This window comes from Pongo abelii, chromosome 8 (genome assembly GCF_028885655.2).
Source record: "Pongo abelii isolate AG06213 chromosome 8, NHGRI_mPonAbe1-v2.0_pri, whole genome shotgun sequence".
Lineage (NCBI taxonomy): Eukaryota > Metazoa > Chordata > Mammalia > Primates > Hominidae > Pongo > Pongo abelii.
In genome coordinates, this window is record NC_071993.2 from 17,017,067 (window position 1) to 17,038,887 (window position 21,821).

The 21,821-nt window shown below is 38.7% G+C and overlaps 1 protein-coding gene across 2 annotated transcripts in view; it reads right to left on the minus strand.

Moving 5' to 3' along the window:
- CUBN (cubilin) overlaps positions 1 to 21,821 on the minus strand; it is a 307,275-nt gene that overhangs the window by 82,386 nt on the left and 203,068 nt on the right. For both annotated transcript variants that reach the window (XM_054522000.1, XM_024254068.2), the window contains 8 exons: positions 19,506 to 19,652; positions 16,913 to 17,103; positions 16,569 to 16,752; positions 11,278 to 11,452; positions 9,935 to 10,113; positions 7,107 to 7,316; positions 6,316 to 6,456; positions 5,073 to 5,254 (listed from right to left, as the gene is read on the minus strand). In XM_054522000.1, the coding sequence (XP_054377975.1) occupies positions 5,073 to 5,254; positions 6,316 to 6,456; positions 7,107 to 7,316; positions 9,935 to 10,113; positions 11,278 to 11,452; positions 16,569 to 16,752; positions 16,913 to 17,103; positions 19,506 to 19,652 (1,409 nt within the window). The remainder of the gene's footprint in view (positions 1 to 5,072; positions 5,255 to 6,315; positions 6,457 to 7,106; positions 7,317 to 9,934; positions 10,114 to 11,277; positions 11,453 to 16,568; positions 16,753 to 16,912; positions 17,104 to 19,505; positions 19,653 to 21,821) is intronic.

The window sequence follows — 21,821 nt, forward strand, 5'->3', positions numbered from 1 at the left end:
ACAGGTGTGAGCCACAGCACCCAGCAAGTAGATATTTTTAAATACCTTGAAAAGTAATTTGAAAAATCAATCTCCACCTGCAATTAAACATAATAGTTCTTTCCTCATTAGTTATGGATTCAAAGCTTCAATTTTCTTACTTATTTGAATTTCTAAGAATGGATTATTACTGACTCTAAAATATTAAATAATAACTGTAGTCATTCACATAGTTACAATAATTGGCAAACTATTCTTCCAATGCTTTACAAAATCAAATGAATTTGCATGCCTGGTTTTCACAGTTCAAAAAAAATCTAGATGAAATAACTGAACAATAATTCATTGATTGAATGATTGATATTCCCATTTTTAAAAGGATTTGAATGACTCAAGATTAGAAATAATGACTCAGACTATGGCACTAACAGTTATGCAGAAAGGGAATGCACTCCACAACAAAAGATGTCATCTCTTTAAATTTACTATAATTAATCAAATTTAGCTCTCTGGGGGCTTCTGGTGTAAAGTGTCTTCCAGCTCACTGGACCAGAAGAAGAGTTTGCTATCAGGTACTGAGCAGACAAAACTGCCAGTCTTTGCTTATCATCCACGCAGCCTGTGTTATCCAATCAACACAACACCCTCCCAGGCAGATAACAGTATCCCTGTTTTCCAGATTAAGATACCAGAATCCAGAAAGATGATGTAATTTGCTGAAGTTCAAATAACTAGTAATAATAGAACTGGGATTCAAACCATCCCTCTGATTCCAAACCATGAAGTAATGCATAAAGAAACAGATGAGGAAAAATATTTCTATAATGCTGAAAACAGGAATGGGCACCACATTGCCAGAATCAAAAGGGATTAGAATCAACTATAAGGTTGATGGGATATGTTGGAAACAGTGATCAATGGCTGTTATCCTGCCTCTGAGTCTGCCTTTGGCATAGAATCACAATGACTGAACATGTTATAGTCATCCATTTATCACATGGACTTCTGCTGTTAGAAGCAACCAGAATGCAATTCCCATCATTGTCCTCTAATCCCTTTTGTACTCAGAAACTACAACTCTCAGAGTACAAATGGATAGAAAGCAGGCACGTGAGATTTAGAATCTGCTATGAGCAGGGACAAAATCAGACACAGGTCTTATTGTAGGACACACTGGGTGGCATAGCTTTTCATTTTCTCTATCTGTACAGAGAGTCAGATAGGCAGGTGGGTTTAGAGAAATTTTAGGCTCAGTCCAGCTGGAGAAGGTATTAGCCGGGAAGCAGTGCAATGAAAGTTAAAGCTGCCTCCTCTGCACCAGCAGATCTTCTTCTTTCTTCTTCACTCTTTTCTTTTTTTTCTTTCTTCTTCTCCTTCTTTTCTCTTTCTCCCTCTCCTTCTCATTCTCCTCCTCCTTCTCTTTCTCCTTCTTCTACTTCTTTTCTTCTTTTCTCCTTCTCCTTCTTCTTGTTCTTCTTTTTTTCTCCTTCCTCTTCTCCCTCTTCTTCTTTTCCCTCTTCTCCTTCTCCCTCTTCTCCTCCTCCTTCTCTTTCTTCTTCTTCCTCTTTCATCTTTCTTCTTCCTCTTTTCGGCAAGTTCTCAGTCAAATAGAGTGGGGGCAAAGGCCAACCCACATGCCCTTGTTTGGAGCAGAGTAAAGAGGAACCAAAATAAACATTGAACATATAAAAATACATTTCAAAAAAAGGAAAGTGGACATTATACTAAAGATTCAAAAGAAAAGTTAATTCTGAAAGTGATTCGTTGCTGGAGTTTTAACCTCCGCAAGAGAAAAGACCTGTGGATATGACATTTGTAGGTTTGTAGGTTTCCCTAATGAAAGAGTCAGGACCCCCTCATGCATACAGAGATGCCAGTCATCCTTTCGGTAATTCATTCTTAAATATGAATGAATATCAAAGGATCAGCAGACATTTAGGGAAGTAACTAGTGTAAAAGGCAGAGATCAATATTAGTAAACAAGAGATAGGAACATGAAGAAAACTGACCCCAAATAAGCAATACAAAACTTCAAAATTACTACTAATATATTCATATATATATTAATATATCAAATATATAAAATATTTAAATATATACTTTTCAAAGATTTATGGTAAAATAGAGATAATTTCAGGTATACCATTTTTCAAAAAATTTATTGCCCTTGCCCATTTCCTTGAGGAGCTACAAGAGGATATGCCTCACCAAAAGGGAAATTAACCAAGAAAGGGACATGCATAGCATCACAAAGCCAGCTTTCCAGCCCAGGAGAAGAATGAAGGAACTTGCACATTTGATGGCAAAGGGAAATTCTGAAATGACAGCTAGCATCAGGCTTGCAGCTGATGTACACAGGCTCAAGGAAGGATATTACTGAGAAAAAGAAATGGAACTGATATGTTTTACTACAGAAGGTAAAGATGCACATCTGGGGTGGAGAGGGTGTGGATGAATTGGTGATCAATGCATAAAACCCAAGAAACTGTAAAGAGGACCCAATTATTATTATTCCTTAGGAAAACAAAAGCAAATGTTGCCATAGTACACTACTTGGTTCAGTTGTGAATGGTGTTTACATAATCATGGTAATGTCAACTGAATGGCGATTTAAGCAAAAGCTGTGACATATGTATTTTGGGAGACAATTGGGAAAGTATATAAACTGTGCATACCCCATGTGTGTTTGTGGTGGCAGAGGGGTAATTCTCATCTTCTAGAGTAGTATGTGGATAGATAACGTCCAAAAAAAGCAAGGAGTAGTAGAATAGGAATATTATTTAGAAATAATGACATAAAACCGACCAGCAGTAGCTGCAAGAGTTATAAGTTGATAATTAAGGGATAGGGAGATGACAAGTAAAATCTGCTTTGGAATTTGTGGTTGTGACTATAACTTTTATCTTTATTTGAGATCTAAAACTATGACTGTTCATATTCTCTTTCCTAAAGGACATGTGACTACTCTGCTTGTAAAGTTCCTAATAATCATTATGTTCAGTATGATTTAAACTATGAAAATAATTTCAAAGGTAAAAAACAACTGTTAGCATATACCTCAAAATTTTAGTAATACATGAGTAGAATTAAAAATATCTTTTTATTTTTTATTTTCTGAACTCTCCAAATATTGCTCAATAAGCATCCATTATATTTATAACCAGAAAAATAGACTAAAATCAGAATTCAGGTGGATTTATATCACATGATAACAAGTACATAAAGTATGCTTTGCCAAGAAGAGATGAGAAAATGAATCAAACTATGGTATAGTGGGAATGGTTAGTATTTTTTCTACTTCATCTTTGTTTACATAATTCAATCAATAATAGGAAAAAAAGTTTCTTTATAATAAACAACCTTAGTCCAAAATTTCCTGTCTCTCAAGTAAAAGAAAACACACTTGGTTTCTTATTTTCAAGATCTGAAAGACAACAGTTCAGTCCTTCAGATATTAGAACTTGGAAACAAAATCTGAAGGCTGAATGAGATCATTTTACGGCAATACAAAGTGGTCATAAGATACAAAGATATTTCATATTTTTGAAATTCACTACCCAACAAGAGACAATTAAACTGAAAACAAAAGTGGCTTGTTATAAAAGGGATAATGATAGTACCTCTACTATCCATTCATTGAACAATTATTTATCTCTATTATGTACAGGCACTGGGGATTCAGTGAATCCCCAGCAGCGAATGAAACTATGGCTTGACCTCAAGGAGCTTACATTCTAGTAGGGGAAGCAGACAATAAACTGATGAACAAATCAAAATGATGTATGGCAGCAGGTGTGAAGTACTGTAAAACAAATGGCACAGAAGGGTCAGGCCAGGGTGGGGTCTGTAATATAAGGTACTTAGACGTTACGGATTAAAAGGCATTCCAGGAGATAGCACAGTGAAGTGAGAGTGCAGAGCAGGCCGCCATCTCGGGAGGGGCATTCCAGATGAAGGCAACACCCAGATGGGGAGCATCTCAGCACATTCAGGGAACGGAATGGAGGCCAGGTGGCTGGATCCCAGAGAGCAAAGAAGAGAGGAGTTTGAGATAAGACAAACAGGTAGAAGAGGGAGGGGCAGCAGAGAATGTCAGCCAGGTGGGCCACAGGTGCAGTTTGGGATTTTCCTCTGAGTTAGATGAGAAGCCATTAGAGGATTTTCAAAGGGAGCAACATGATCCAATTGAGGTTTAAAACCATCACATGCTGCTGTGTTCAGAATGTAGGGAGATGAGAACGGAACCAGGGGGACCAGGTGGAACTTTCTAAAATAATCCAAGTGAACAGCGGGGGTATTAGTAGTAGATATGATGAGAAGTAGATCAATTGTGGATATTTTTAAAGATACACCCAATGGGACTTGCTTATAGAGCAAGGAAGGATTCCAAAATAGACATCAAGATTTTTGAGCCAAGCAACCAGAAGTTTGGAATTATTTACTGAGATAACAAATACTGCAGAAGGGGCAAGTTGGGTGGAGAAATTTACTAATATTAATCCAATCTACCTATCTACACACACATATGTGTGCATAGTACTTCACAGTTAACAGTCTATTTGTTATTCACACTCAGGGATCTCATTTGCTTTCTTTCACTGCAGGAAGCTGAGAGTGCTGAGGGCACATCTGAAACCACTGGAGGTTGGCGACATGGAGGTCATGTAGCAGTGCTCTCCCACCAAGAGTCCCTCTGCACCCCTGGAGAGAGCAGTGATTATGCAGGACCACCCACCTGCTCAGAACTTCCGTGGTGGTTTGTGCTGTGACTCTGGTCCCATTCAGCTATGTGCTGCTGTAGGCTTAGCTTCCCACAAGCTCACCAGTTTTGCCATTTGTCATGATCATTCACTCTTAAAATTTATCCTATGACCCTGATGCACAGAGTGATAGCTGATAGTCTCTTAAAACAACTTTTACAATTATTTTGACAGGTTACTATGATTTTGTTCCCTCAACAATACTTAGAATTTGTCTGAGTTATAGTTGCATAGATGGCAATTTTCCTGACCTAGTTTTCTGACTATGATTTGTGGGTCAGTAAACTCTTTAAACGATGGAATATAACATCTCAGGCGGCAGGGAACACTTACTGTCACATGCTCATTGTTGCAAGATGGATGCGTGGCCAGCCTCAGGTTGTTAAACATTAGGGTGATCCGCCTTCCCTCCGGGGCGGTGATTCTCCACTCGCAGATCCGGCCATGAGGATTTGGGTTCGGGTAGTTGGGAGAAGTAAATGTTCCAGTAGAGCCCTGAAGATCCCCACCACACTCTGATGTGGGGGGAAAAAAGCCAAGAAACTTCCAATCAAATCAAAATGTTTCCTTCCATGAGGAGAGCTCTCAAAATTCAGGTATTTAAAAATAATCCTTCTAGATAAAATTATTCTCCGTATTTATTTATGTGCATGAGGATTTTAGTGAACATATACATTCACTTTTTGTCTCTATTAATATTTAATCCTGCCTTCCATGGATGATAGTCCACAGGCAGCAATTTAGTTATCATCATGGCTCAAGAAATGAGAGACCAATGAATGTCATGAACTTAAAAATCAGGAAAATTGGGCCAGGCGCGGTGGCTCACACTTGTAGCACTTTGGGAGGCCGAGGCAGGCAGATCACAAGGCCAGGAGTTCAAGAACAGCCTGACCAACATGATGAAACCCCGTCTCTACTAAAAATACAAAAATTAGCTGGGCGTTGTGGCGTGCACCTGCAATCTCAGCTACTCAGGAGCCTGAGGCAGGAGAATTGCTTGAACCTGGGAGGCGGAGGTTGCAGTGAACTGATATCATGCCATTGCACTCCACCCTGGACAACAGAGCGAGACACTGTCTCAAAAAAAAAAAAAAAAAAAGGAAGAAAAGAAAAAAGAAAGAATCAAGACAATTGGCCAGGAGTGGTGGCTCACACCTGTAATGCCAACATTTTGGGAGTTCAAGGCAAGACCCCATGTATACAAAAAAAAAAAAAAGGAAAATCAGAAAGTTAATATTAAGTACCCAGTTTTTCTGAACAAGATCTTTATTTTGTCTGAGTTTGTTGGTTTTGCAGTAAGACAAATTCTGAGTAACTACAGGACTCTCTTAAGGTGGGCATTACAGTATAACTCTCATCCTCTTATTATATCTCTCGTGATACTAGTTATTTTCCCTTATAGCCTTGATCACAGCTGTGATTTTTCGTTTATCACTGTGACTTTTCGATTAAGGCCCAAGAAAATAGGGGTCATGTTTTGTTTTGTTTTTCAAATATTTTAACACCGGTGCCTAGCATAGTGTCTGTCCAATGCAGGTGCTCAATGTTGTGTTGAATGAATCAATGAACTCACCTTCCATACTGGATTCAAATCGCAGTCTGAATCCTGAGGCAGTCAGAGAGCCGTCTGTGACAAACCTGACCACAGCAGTATTGCTAGAAGTGTCTACGCTGTCAGGAATAGTGTTTCCACAGTATCTGCCCAAGATGTTTCCTGTGAGAGACAAATAATTAAATATACATGTCCAAGTGATTGATTTCTTTTAACCTCTATTCAAGGTGTCCTGTGTGTACAAAGAAAATAATAAAAAACAAGACCCTGCCTATGAAGAAATGTTAATCTCTGTCAAGACAACAGGAAAAGATGAATAAAAATGAACATATTCAAATACATGAAGAAATGAAAAAAATGCAACCAATTAGGGGAAGGATATCTCTGCACAATGAGGAAGGCTTGCTCATTTGGTTGAAAAAAATGATCTGAGACAACAGAGTGACAAATATCTGCCTTATGCTACCACTAGGAGACATGCATGACCCCTTCCCCATCTCAAGCTATAAACACCCCTCAAATAACGGCATGTGGCAATGGGATGTCTCAGCAGCAAGAGGTGCCTTCCCACTACCGTTGCTCTCCCCAGGTGGCCTCCAGGGTGGGCTATATGACACCTGGGCTCCGGGCATCCATTGTTAATGGTAGAACCGAGGGAGAGAATCACCAGTACTGCCCAAAGCTCATTAGTCTGCACTTCTCTGCAGAGTATAGACATGTTTTTGCCTTTCTTGGAAGTGAAGAAACTTCAGAGGCTGAATAAGTACATGTGAAAATAAACACCCAAAAGAGAGCAGATATATTTTACTAACCAGAGGTATGATTGTCCCAGATCTCCACGAAGTCTTTTTCACAGCCAGAGGAATTCTGAAGGTTAAAATCTTCAAAAGAGATGGTGAGATAGTGTCCAGAGAGCCCCTGGAGATGCCACTCACAGAATAAGTTGTCTCTATATGGAAGTGTTGGATGTCCAATGCTTTCAACAACACCACTTTGCCCTGTTACTCTTCCCCCACACTGAGCTGCAAAAATAAAAATAAATAAATATAAGAAAGCAAGCAAGCAAGAAAGATTTATTCTATTACAAATTTTTTCTTCATTTCACCAGCACATTTGAAAACTTTTAGGGCCAAGTGACTCTGAATTGAAGTTTTTAAGATTCCGAAAATGGTTAGTGCTTTCCACATTATTTGAGTTCTACCACTGATGTAAACAGAAATGACACAAGTCCAGTCCAATAATGGGAAACAGAAGATGACGACTAAATGGAATATTCTGTAATGTCACATTAATTCTTTTTGGGACACTATGTAAGAGCTACTAGTCGCAAGTAAGTTTCATCTCAAGAACCAACTGATAGGCTGATCTGGCCTGCCTAGTACTCTGTGTTGATCCTAAAGACTGAACCCAAGCTCAGCTGGAAGGAGTACTGTGGGGACACCTGCCATTTCTAGTTTTACTCTCAACTAAACAGTTCACTACAGTAACCGATATCTCAGGGCCTTGAAAATTACTATTCAATTATGTCTTATTACCTGGGTGTGATAGCTAATTGAATTATATGCAGCTTGACTCAGGATATAACATGATCTATGTATGTAGTTAAACATTGTTACCACTAGGCTTTCTGAATTTTCGCTGTATTAAATATTTGTTTGGTTTGTGTCTAGACCTATTAGATACCAAATTATGTGCTATTGTGACCATATTATAGTGAATCTTCAACAAGCAAAGTTACCGCTCATTTTTAAATAAGGAAATCAAAATGCTGAAGAGGCATATTTGCTTTCTTTTTTTCTTTTCTTTTCTTTTCTTTTTTTTTTTTTTTTTTGAGACAGAGTCTCACTCTGTCACCCAGCCTAGAGTGCAGTGGCGTGATCTCGGCTCACTGCAACCTCCACCTCCCGGGTTCAAGAAATTCTCTGCCTCAGCCTCCCGAGTAGTAGGAATTACAGGCGCCTACCACCATGTCTGGCTAATTTTTGTATTTTTAGTGGAGACAGGGTTTCACCATCTTGGCCAGGCTGGTCTTGAACTCCTGACCTCATGATCCACCTGCCTTGGCCTCCCAAAGTGCTAGGATTACAAGCATGAGCCACCATGCCCCACTGACACATTTGCTTTTTATCCAGTGACTGATTTGGCACTAGAGACTCAGAGAAAAAAAAAGCTTAATTATTTTATATATGATGAGGAATTCAAAGATACTGTTCTAAATATAGTTATCTGGTTCTTAAATAGTTTTATTACTTAAGGTAATAAACATACTGCAGTTCTTCCTTTTCCTTGGGGGATACATTCCAAGACCCCCAGTGAGTGCCTAAAACCTCGGATAGTACCAAACCCTATACAGACATATAGACTATTTTTTTCTCTATATATGTACCTATGATAAAGTTTACTGTATAAATCAGACATAATAAGAGATTAACAACAATAACTAATAATAAAATAGAATAATCATAACAGTATACTGTTATGTATATGTGATCTCTCATATAAAAAGAAAAGTTATGTAAATGTGATCTCTCAAAATATCTTGCTATAGTGTACTCACCTATTTTTGGGCCTCTGTTTACCAAGGACATTGAAACCATGGAACATAAAACCATGGATAAGAGAGAACTATTGTATTTCATAGTAAGCTGAAGAAACAGGAGTTTGATTTAACTACATATATTTCTTCACAAGTTAGAGAAAATACAAAATATTCAAGTTTACTAGGAATATGTTTTAAAATGAAAATTAAAAGAGAAATTAAAGTTGATTAATGACTGTGGTTTCAAACATTTACACTCCTTACTTATTTCTAGCATTAAAATATTTTTAGAATTAGGCAAATAGACCTATTTTTAAAAAGTCATTGTTTTTAAAAAAGTTTTAACATATTCATTCTACAATAACTCTTTTATTTAATATAAAAATGTTTCCCAGTGTTTTGTGTTTTACAGTTAAGTCTTTACTCCATCTTGAATTAATTTTTGTATATGGTATAAGGAAGGGGTCCAGTTTCAATCTTCTGCATACTGCTGGCAAGTTCTCCCAGCATCATTTATTGGCTAGGGAATCTTTTCCCTATTGCTTGCTTTTGTCAGCTTTGTTGAAGATCAGATGCCTGTATGTGTGAGACCTTATTTCTGAGCTCTCTATTCCATTCTATTGGTCTGTGTGTCTATTTTTGTACCAGTACCATGCTGTCTTGGTTACTGTAGCCCTGTAGTATAGTTTCAAGTCAGGTATTGTGATGCCTCTAGCTTTGTTCTTTTTGTTTAGGATTGCCTTGGTTATTTGGGTTCTTTTTGGGGTCCATATGAGTTTTAAAATAGTTTTTTCCAGTTCTGTAAAGAATGTCATAATAGTTTGATAGGAATCACATTGAATCTGTAAATTCTGGGGAGCAGTATGGCCATTTTAATAATATTGATTCTTCCTATCCATGAGCACGGAATGTTTTTTTCATTTGATAGGGTGGAGGGTGGGAAAAGGGAGAGGAGCAGAAAAAATAACTATTAGGTACTAGGGTTAGTACCTGGCTGATGAAATAATCTCTACAACAAACCCCCAAGCACAAATTTACCTATATAACAAATCTGCACATGTACCCCTGAACCTAAAATAAAAGTTTTAAAAAAATTATTACCTATAGAATACTTGGCCTTGAATCCCACATGTGTGGGGCTGTTGTCAGATCGAAATCTCAAATACATAACCTCTCCTGAGGACCACTGACTGCTGGGCAAAGATGTCCCACAAAATTTGGAAAGTATTGGTGCATCTGAATCCACTCCATCCCGCAACTCAAGGTAGTTGGAAGTACAGCTGAAGTGGAAACAAAATTCTGTTAAATTCACATGGTCAAATGGCTTATTTTGATAATGACAACCTCACTTACTTTCTTTGAAGATATTAAATCATCATTTCTTAGCATAAAAAACTATGATAGAATCAGCATAAGCCATGTCACTTTAAAATGCTGTATGATATTTTTTCTAATAATACGTTCTTTTATTAGTAGCTCAAGAGACAGGTTTTACATGTTCTACATTCAAGAATATTTACTTCCCTTCCATATTCTGTATTGGTTTTACAAATATAAATGTTGTTTTCAAATTAGTCCCTATGAATTTCAAAAAACAACAAGTATTTTGTTCCACACAATGATTTGATACATTTCACATGACAAAGATAAATTCTCTAACAGCTCTGTAACTGGGACTAATGGAGGGTCCCCACTGGAATTTTCTGTGTCCATAAAAGTAGATAAGCATGTATCCAACATTTCTTCAGGAAGTCACATCAGCCAATTAATGCTCCATGAGTGGAAGAGTAGTATTAGACCCAGTGCCAGAAATAGCAACAAAAGATCTTATATCCAAGTGTTGCACCACAGCTGCCTTCATGCAAATGTATACACACTTTTGTTCAAGGAAAGAGGACAATGTTTTCTACAATCAATGTAGTTTTTCTTTCTCTTCAACATAGTAAGACTTACTCTCTGTTTTGTAATCCTTTCAGAACTCTTATTAAATAAAGACTGAGAAATTATACTGTGCATGCTTTAGTACTGTTCCAAAACTGGTGACCCCTGATGACACACCACACAAATTCCCATTTGTTAAACAGACATTTTATCATTTGTGACACCGAATATGAGGCTGGGCAAATAAATATTCATCTATCAGAAACATGATATATTTCCTGTGGGAGGAAGAATGGATAACATCATTCTCAAGTAGCCACCCTCAGTGTCCCTTGCAGGAAGTGTCTAGGGTCACAAGGGACAGTATCCATGTACATAACCGGCTCAGCTGATGGGAGAGTGGCAGGCCGACTGTGTTTTCAGGCCTGAGCCATTAAGCATTTCCCTTTTCCCCTAGATTTCCTTGCAGTATGTGCTACTGAAAGAAATGGACTGTTTTGAGACACGACAGTTAAAAAATACTAACTTTGGGTAGGAAAAAAATGAAAATGGAAGTGACATACTTGGGTGTTACTTCAATATCGAATTGATCTTCAAATTGCAGCTGTATGTGTGTTTCCGGTGGAGCCGCTAAGATCCAAATGCAATCAGCGTGTGGGGGATAATTATCAGGGTGGTTGGGGGAGGTCACATACCCAGCAGAATCAGCATCATGGATGTAGATATTGCCCCCACAGGCTGTGAGCAAACACAGTTAAATCAGTCTACGATCTGCTGAAGGGGATGCAGTCAATAGCCACAAATCATCTTTTAAAGTCAACTTCTCTGTATTTTGTCTCCATTTCCTTTCATCTGTTATGATTCTCATTTTCTTTTCCAGCAAACAAATTCTCAATTTGCTATCGAGGGAGCTACCAGGTGTGACACTTTTTAATTTGCCAGACCATCTATCTATTCTCATTGGAAATTTCATTCTTTCTTAAAGCCAACCAAATGATTATGGCACATGGTGCATGGGGCAGAACATCACAGAAGCATGGATAAATATCCACCACTTCGATAAGCATGTAAGTATGCTAGCAGTTACAGCTTCCCACTGAGCATTCAGTACAGCAGAACGATGCAGAGCTATGATCTTAGTATATTTAAAAGACTAAGCAGATATATCTTTGCACAACTCTGGGAGCATTCATTCATTACATTTCTTCAGGATTTAGATGCATTTGAGAAACAAGATCAATGGCATGAAACAATTTACTAGCCATGTTATGCCAGAGGATAAAGGAGCTTTTTAATATTTGTTTTCTAAAAAACCAAAGTATTGTCACAAAATATCTTTCTATTATCAGTAAATATTCTTTGGCATTTTCAACAAACAAACCAGATAGGAGTAAAAGTACTTACGATGCCAATGAAATTAACCTGTCCAATCACTTAGCCATACACATGCTTGATCTGCTCAACTCTAGAACATTTATGTCCACTGTCACTCATCCACTTATAGTCACATCCTGAATTCTGTCAATACTTCCAACTCCCCCATCTCTGAAACTCTAAATTGCAAATCCCTTTAATGAGCTCCAACTCCCTTGCTTCATGTCTTTCCTTCAAACTTCCCCTGCAAAACAATGACTCCGTGGTTGTGTTCAATTCAAGCCATTCATTCATGGAAATTGATGCCCCTGCAAATATACTTTCTCCCATCTCAACACCGCCGAGCAATTCACCCATTACTTTTCATATAAACTACAACAGCTGTTTGGAACTTTACTCCCTAAACCCTTGACTTTCCCAATTTCCTCTTGATTCTAAGCACATTACATTAGGCTCCACTTTACAAAGAAAGTAGAAGAAATCAGATGAGAATCCCTTCCATTTGTTACCCCTAATTTGTTACTATCCTCAATAAATTAATCTGCATCTTTACACTCTATTTTTCCCTCTGTACATTAACTTCCTGTATCTCTGGATCAAGTTCCCACCCTACTATCTCCTCCAGGATCTTGCCCTATTTAATCTCTCTCTCTCTATCTGTCTGTCTGTCTCTCTCTTTCTCTCTTTTCGCCCTTCCTTCTTCAACCCTATGAAAGCACTCGTTCTCCCAAGTCACCTCACAGTTATATGCCCAAAGAACTTTTTAAATTCTTATTTTATGTCCACAGCATTTAACACGGTTGATCACATTGTCCTTCTTTACATTTTTGTCCCTTGGCTTCTGACCCCATGCTCTTCTCCTCCTTTTACTCTTTGCATCATTCTTCCTCTGGCTCTTGGGCGCATCTCTCCAGGGCTTCCCTGACATTGCTGGAGGGCCTCAGGAATCCTCCTGTAGGCCTTTCATCTCACTCTGAATAATTTCCCAATTGCTGTCATACATCCTCATGACTTAAATGATAAGCAGTCTTGATTATTCCGTATTTACAGATTCAGTCTAGATCCCTGTTCTGACCTCAAGACTCCTGCTCCGACCACTTACTGGGCATCTCCAATGGAGGTAATTCAGAGATTTCAAATTGAACTTGTCTCAAATGAACACTCTCATTTGCTCGTCATCCAGAGCTCCATACCCGAGTCTGCTGATGACAGCATCAGCCCCTCTTCCTATGGACACTCTGTATCCGCTCTTACTGCCTTATTTTTCTCCTTGATACCTTTCACCATATGGCATATTATATATTTTACTTATTTATTGTCTGCATCTTAACACTAGAATTAGGTTCCATGAGGACATGGATTTTGTTTGTTTACTGCCACGTCCCCGATGCCTGACACAGTGTCTGTCCCGTGGAAAGTTCTTGATAAATGTCTGTGGGAAGAACGGATCCACCCAGCCAAAAACCTAACAACTGCTCCTAAGGCTCCTCCCATCCCTTCCCTCCTGCCTCACATCCAACTGACCTCCAAATTCACTCAATCCCGTATTTATATGTTTGATAAGCCCTCTCTCCTACCTTCTTACTGCCATTGCCTTAGCTCAGGGAGTAATTTTTTTCCCTAAATTACTCTTTCATCTAGTCTCTCTCTCTTCAGTCTTCCCCGCCTCCAATGTTTTCCGTGTTGCAGCTACATTAGTGTTTTTAATCTGATCATGCTGTTCAGGCTTTGGAGCAAAATCTTCCAGTGCCTCCCATAACCTTTTGATTAACATCTTAACTAACTTAGGGTGGCATCCAGGGCCCTGAGCACAGTGATTCCTGCCTGCTTCATCACTATTATGACTCTGTTCTCTAGCAGTAGTGAATTCTTTCAAACTATTGAATATGACTTATAACATTGAGACTTTCTATGCATTCACATCTCTTTATCACTGATTGGCAAATCTCTTCATCCACTTCCCCTGGAGCCCTCTCTGATGTCCTGGGCTGAAGTAGGTGTTTCTCTTCTGTGCATTCCTCTTTCTGGCACTTATTATACCATACACCATGTTGTTTTTTTTTTTTCCTTTGAGACAGGGTCTTGCTCTGTCACCCAGGCTGGAGTGCAGTGGTATGATCATGGCTCACTGCAGCCTCAACTTCACGGGCTCAAGTGATCCTCCCAACTCAGCTTACTGAGTAGCTGAAACCACAGAAGTGTGCCACCATGTTCAGCTACTTTGAAAACTTTTTTGGTAGAGACAAGGTCTTTCTATGTTGCCCAGGTTGGTCTCAAACCCCTAAGCTCAAGTGATCCTCCTGCCTTGGCTTCTCAAAATGCTGGGATTACAGGCATGAACCACCGTGCCCAGCCTTATATCATGTTCTAATTGTGCCTTTGCTTGTCTGTCTCCTCTACCACACTGTGAACTCCTTGGCAGAACTCGGTAGTTTGCATGATGTGAAACACCTTGTAAATGTTTGATTAATTAATTAATAGGCCTATTAATCAGGTGAGAATAAAAGGCAACTACCACAGGGTCCTAGAAATCTCAATCAACCATAGCAAAGGAGTGTCTCTGGAGAAAAATGGTATAAAACTAGGTGATTTGATGTCGAAAAATGTTCACAAAAGGACCTAGGTTAAAGGCTGAGAAATGGGAGTGGCATGGAAATAGATATGGTGGCAAGATAGCCAGATAGATGTGGGAGGCAGAAGGCTGGCTATAGTTATGGAACATAGTTGAGTTGGTAAGTAGAGAGAAATAACAGTGATGCTGTTGTTTCAGGTTGCCAAGAACAGGTTGCGAAATCAAAAGACTTTTAAGTCTGATGTCAACAGCAGTCATAACAAGCTTCAAGAAAGACAGGGAGAAAGTAATGGCCATAACCATACTTGCATGAACAGTGAATCCACAAAGGAACAGAAGAGGTGCAATGTCAAACACACCCTTAGTGTATCTCTTAGTGTATCTCAATTACCACTAAATGTTGACTTTAAAAATATAAATCAAACTGAGTCTATTGGCTGAGGATAGTGGCTCACTCCAGTAATCCTAGCACTTTGGGAAGCCGAGGCAGGTGGCTCACCTGAGCTCAGGAGTTCAAGACCAGCCTGGGCAACGTGGTGAAATCCCATCTTTACCAAAAGTACAAAAATTAGCTGGGCATGATGGTGCATGCCTATAATCCCAGCTACTAGGGAGGCTGGGTCAGGAGAATCACTTGAGCCTGGGAGGCAGAGGTTGCAGTGAGCTGAGATCGTGCCGCTGTACTCCAGCCTGGGCAACAGAGAGAGACCCTGTCTCAAGAAAGAAAAAAAAAGACTGAGTCTATTATAAACAAAAACGAAAAGTAGAGTTATGTAGGATGGGCTGACATCTACTCACTAGACTCAAGACACTGCTACTCTTGAAATGCTTTGGTACCAGGTGAAAACTGCCCATTCATGACTCAGCTGCAAAGCTCAGCATCAAGAGAGGGAGGGATGAGAAGGTCTCAGCTTAGAAAGCAATGGTGCAGGTGCCCACAGAGCTGCATTAAAGCTCCCTCCTTCTGCCAGAGCTCGGGGAAGTGACCAAAGCTCCTTCCCTGGTGTTTTGGACCTTACTCAAGCTATTCGCTCATTTTTGTGTGTCAGTTGGTGAAGACTCTTATTCATCTCTTTTACCAAAATAAAGAAACCATGTTGACTTTAAATCTCATACAATGTGCAATAAAACATATGATTTCATTTATATATATATATATATATATATATATATATATATATATATGAATCTGAGATTCAAGTCATGGGATCATTTTGAAATCTATATTATCTAACTTCTGGTGGGACAAAGCAAAAATTTATTATTATATTACTTTCTTCTGACATTACTCTCTTTTTTTGAAGTGATGCCTATTTATTTATTTATTTATTTATTCAATTAAACATTACTAAAAAGCAAATGTCATCAAAATCAAATCATTACAGTAGAATTAAATGCAATTATAATCAAGTACAATTAAGTACAAGCAATTAGTGATATCATATAATATATAATTAAATCAGTAATAATAGAATCAAAAAATTATGTGTTCTTTTAAAAACAGCATACAAATTATTACAAAATAAGACAAATGTAATTCTTATAATGTTTCTGTAACTAGAATTAACTTACAGTTAGACATCTTGTAATGGAAAGGTCTAAGGAATTTCAGGGATCAAGAAGAAGAGTTTATCTTATACTCATGGAAAATTTCACTTTGGTCACTAATTAGGTATGTGGTCTTGGAAAAGTCCAAGCCTCATTTTACTTATCTTTAAAGTGGAAATAATGATACTCTACTTGAAAAGTAGTCACGATGAGATATTGAATGTATCAAATATAATAAGCACTTGACAGTAGGCATTCTTATTAATTCTATTACTGTTAGTTCAGAAAAGAAAACTTGATGTCAAAGAAGATCAAGCAGTTGCAGGAAAAGTAGATATAACTCTCAGTGAAAATACTTACCTAAACTCTTTGCCTCATATTTGATCTTAAATCCTTGCCCTTCATTACTGTGATCAGAAATAAACTGAACAAACATTTGATTATCCGAGGTGAACAGAGTTGATGAAGCATGACTGCCACAAAAATGACCATTTCCTCCAGGGGGTCCCAAGGGTGGAGAATAGATATCAGGACCATTTCTTAGCTGGAAAGACAAATTAAAATTGCATCAACTCCTTTAGACTGCAAAAGAAGGAGTACATAATTCTTATCCATTTACATCCCAGGAGAGAAAAATCATCATTTTGTTTTCTGAATGAAGTGTATGGAAAATGTAATTAGAAAGGGTAGCAAGCAAGACCTACCACCAAGTAATCCCCCTGGTTGCAAGAAGAATCTCCATTTGGAATCTGGAAAGGCTGTTCAAAATGGACAGCAATGGTCAGGCCACTTTGGACCAGGACGTGCCAAGAACAGTTGAGGTTGGATGGGTAAGTCTCTGGATACTTGGGGGATGTGATGATCCCTCTGTCTGCATGCAAATATCCACCGCAGCCTTCCCACAAAGAAACAAGGTCGGTTATTTAAATAGCATTGGCAACTGGATTTTTATGCTTTCTTAGTTTTCTTGGGGGGTTTTCACAGTGGAGGCAATAAAAATGCTGAAAATAAAGCCAGAGTGCAGGAAATGATTATTATAACAAGCAGGTATTGAGCACATGCTATTGGCTACTTAGTTTGTGGTGGTTGTTGAGATCTGGGATATAGAGGTAAGTAATCAAGACAAATTAACTGCTTTCATAAAGTTTTTTTATAGATGGGGAAGACATACAATAAACAAATACTTGATATGTGAGATGGTGATAAATTCTATAAAGAAAAATGGATGAGAGGAGGGAGAAGGGTACTTTATTGTTAGAGTTAAGTTAGAAAGGCCACGTCATTGGAGTAACATCTTAGCAGAGACATGAATGAAAAGAAGGATCAAGCCAGATGGTTATGGGGGAGAAAACATTCCAGTTCAGAAAACAGTGTAAAGGCTTGATGTGTTAGAGGTACATCATGGAAGTCAGAATGGATGAGGCAGAATGAGAGATTCCAAAGGCAGCATGGCTAGGTCATGCAGGAAACTGAAAAGACTTATTCTGAGTAAGAAGAGGAAGACGTTGAAGCGTTTTGGGCATCAGAATGGCATGATCTCACTTAAGTTTGAAAATATCACTCTATGTGCAGTCCTTAGACTGTAAGGGGTGGAGGACAGGGAAGGGCAGGGGCAGAGTGTCCAATAAGGAGGGGACCGCCTCAGGCCAAGGAGAGATGATAGGTGCATGGGCTAGGCTGGTAGCAACAGAAATGGAGAGGCGTGGTTGGAATCTGGATACATTGTGAGGGTAGAGCCAGTGTGATTTGTTGATGGTTAAGTGTGAGACAAACAGAAAAGTCAAAAATAACATCAAGATTTTTGACTTAAATAATGACAAAAATGTACTTTCCATTTGCTAAGATTATGAGGAGTGTAGAATTGGGGGGTGGTGGCGTGGAATAGGGTGGGAATAAAGTGTTCAACTTTCAAAGGTGAAATTTTTTTGTTTATCTATCTATCTATCTATCTATCTATCTATCTATTTATCTAATTGGGATACAAGTGGTTTTTCATTACATGGATGAATTGCATACTGGTGAAGTCTGAGATTTTAGTGCATTGGTTCCCTGACTAGTATACATTACACCCAATATGTAGTTTTGTATCCCTCATACCCCACCCATCCTCCCCACTTCTGAGTCTCCAAAGTCCATTACACCACTCACAGGTTAAATTTGAAATACATTCTAGACCGGGAGCTGCCAAGTATGTATATATACATAGATACACAGATATATTTATATATATTATATACATATATAAACACACATATACATACACATATAAATCAATTACAATGGTTCTACCCTTACTATATACATACATATGTATACATGTATGTATGTATAATGAGTTGCGATACATATTAATATATACATGAGAGTGAGAGGGCAGGAGATAAAGGAAGAGGATAAAAGGAGGAGGCATTAATTCTCCAGTTGTCAGGGACTAGAAGCCCATCGGTAAGGGCAGACATCTCACACAGCTAGTTAAATTGTAGAGGTGAAAATGTATCTTAGGTCTAGTTCCAAAGCCCATGCTCTTAAGCCACCATGCAGCCTGCCTCCCTTGAGCGTGAGGAACACAACTTATCTTCAGTTGCTCCCTACTTTATAAAAGGTATATATAAGCATGGAGGAAATATTAGATTAATTTTTAATGTTAGATTGAGAATCTACTTTAAAATTATGTTTTTCGATTAAAAACATGAGAGTCTTTCACTCTTCCTTGGACTACTTTATTACCTTTCATTTAGTTTGGATTTAAGGCTGTTACTGGACTTCATATGTCAAGTTTGAAAAGTCTCAATCATACTGTGCATGATGGTATCCCATATATGGTGCCTGCTTTTGACTCATCAAATTCATATTTCAAGAGCAACAAGCTCTTCCTGCCAACCCTCAGATGGATGACTTCAACCAAGTAATTTATGAGGATAAATGATGACATTTTGCTCCTTCGATGAGTTATGGATATGAGCTGTGCTCTATCTAGTTCCAGCCCTCAGCTAGGCTGAAAAATTGCTTTAAAGCTCTCTCTCATGCACTCCCTGGACACACCTCCTTTGGAGCGAAGACGCCCCACCAGAGACCTGAAGGCAGCACACTTTTGTACGACTTGGCCCCAGTGCTTTGGATCAGGACTCAGCATTGACGTAAGGGGAGCCAGCCATCCAGAGCCTGGGCAGAGACCCATGTCCTCTGACTTGTCTCATGTCCTGGTGCCCAAAAAAATTATATTAGGAAGAGAGAAAGAGAGAGGAAAAGAGAGGAGATGAGATAATACGGGATTAAAAAAATATTTGAACTCATTACTCTTGTGAAAGGATGCATTGAAGCCTGCCCTGGTTACACTGGAGTCTGAGGTGAAGCGGATGAACATGTACTCTCCAGTAGACCGGATGGGCCCAGGGATCTCTCTGCCACAGAGAACTGCTAGCTGCTGGGCCAAGTTATTGTCTCCTATGTTGAAACAAAGGGAACAACATGAAAATACAGTCTTGAGAATCTACTCTACAATCATTTGCAGTTTAGCCAAAGCAGCTCACACATTTTTCTCAGAACATCAGGACTCGTAGGAGATAATGGGATTCTCAAAAAGAAGGACCCCTCAGGGGTGATATCATTCTGGCTCCAGCTTACAGTGGTGCTTCCTGCCCTTTTCTTCACCCCCACCCCCTTTTTTTTTTATTTTTTTTGAGATGGAGTCTTCCTCTGTTGCCCAGGCTGGAGTGCAGTGGCACAGTCTGGGCTTAATGCAACCTCTGCCTCCTGGGTTCAAGCAATTCTCCTGCCTCAGCCTCCTGAGTAGCTGGTTTTACAGGGGTGAAGCACCACTTCTGACTAATTATTGTATTTTTAGTAGAGGGAGGGGTTTTACCATGTTGGCCAGGCTGGTCTTGAACTCCTCATCTCAAATGATCCACCCTCCTCAGCCTCCCAAAGTGCTGGGTTCCTTACCCTTTTTGATAAAGATGTCTTTGACAGTTTCCACTGTCTTTCTAAAAACTGGCTGCCAGTTCTCCCTGTCACTAAAACTCAAAATCAGAGTACCTGGGATTGGGAAGCGATGGAGGCCCAGTGATGATATATGTGTCGATTAGAGACTCTGACCTCAGTTACTCTGATTGCTGAAGGTCAAGTAGGTAAAAGAAAAAAAAAAAAGTTGGCTTTTTGACCTCAGATCCTACACTAATGTTACAATATCATTCACCAAAAGGTATGCAATTTTATATGCCCTTTCTTCAGTGCCAGTAGGTTTTTTTTAAACAAAACTTTTCATCTGTGTTTGTTCATTGCTTTTGTTTGTTTTGGTACAAAAACAACCACACACTTGTGTGGAGGGTGAGAGAAGAGTTCCAGCAACTGTGCCCCATCCCCATAGAGACACAAAGGACAGCAGGGGCACCTCAAGTCTCCTTTCATCTTGATTATCTTGGATACAAGCTTTGATCAAAGCCCCTGTGCTGGCTGAAACCAAAATGGAGCAAAGGGGATTATAGCAGACTTGGATGCCGTGGCTGGGAAAATACGTTGTTTTTTTTTCTTTTGTCCTAAGGCAGAGAATTAATAAATTTCAAGTTTATAAAAAAACAAAAGTAGAATATGAGACATGAGTAAATATGCCCTTTTATACAACCAGCCACATGGATTCTTTGTGGCACTGACTACAACTTGAAACTCATTCATTATTAACCACTTTAGAAAATAAGTTATTTTCTATTCTTGTGATTACAAATGTAATGGCAGAGTTATAAATATAAAATCTCGAAATGGCATTCTTTGGAGGGTTTCTGATCTCTGGAAACTTTTGCATTCTTTATAATTCAAAAGTGTATCTCTTATACTCTTTTGCATTTATAATGAGTGCACTTCATTATGCTATTTTGCTACACATTTCACCCAATATTATTTTTGTTGACTTATTCTCTGATTATCTGTACTACAAAATTTTGAGGTTTATTATATGTTATTAGTTCACGTTATATTTTATCACTGGACGAAACTGAGTTGAGTCTATTGATTTTGATTTCTTTTCTAAAATTCACTCCAGATCATCTGGTGAAACAATGCTTATCTCAAAATAAGTGCTTGTTGATTAGCCTACTCATTAGTGGGAAGATGACCCAAAAATCACAGATGGTTTGTTACTTGCCCACCCACCCCTTCAGTCTTCATACTGAGTACTGGGGTATTTCTGGAGCCTTCCAAAACCTCAACATATAGATTGCAGAAAGATTGAGCCTAATCTTTAAAGAGGAGGGGAAGTTAAAGAACAGTAAAGGCTAGCACTAGAAGGCAACTTGGGAATTCTTTCTCTAGTCCAACCTCTTCAATTTACAGATATAGACACTGAGGCCCCAAGATTATTCAAGACTGACATTTATTGAGCAATCACTATATACCCCTTTAAGTGCTTCACATGTACTATCTGATTTTATCTTCACAGTGACACTATTAGGTAGGCATTTATTTTTATCCCCATTTTGTATATGAGGAACTGAATCTTATAGGAGATACAAGTCACTTTGCTGTATGCAAGGGCATAGAGATAGAGGTTAACAGTGATGTTAACCTTTGCAGATTAACCTCAGATGCCCCAAAACCATGCTATTAAATGATTTATCTAAG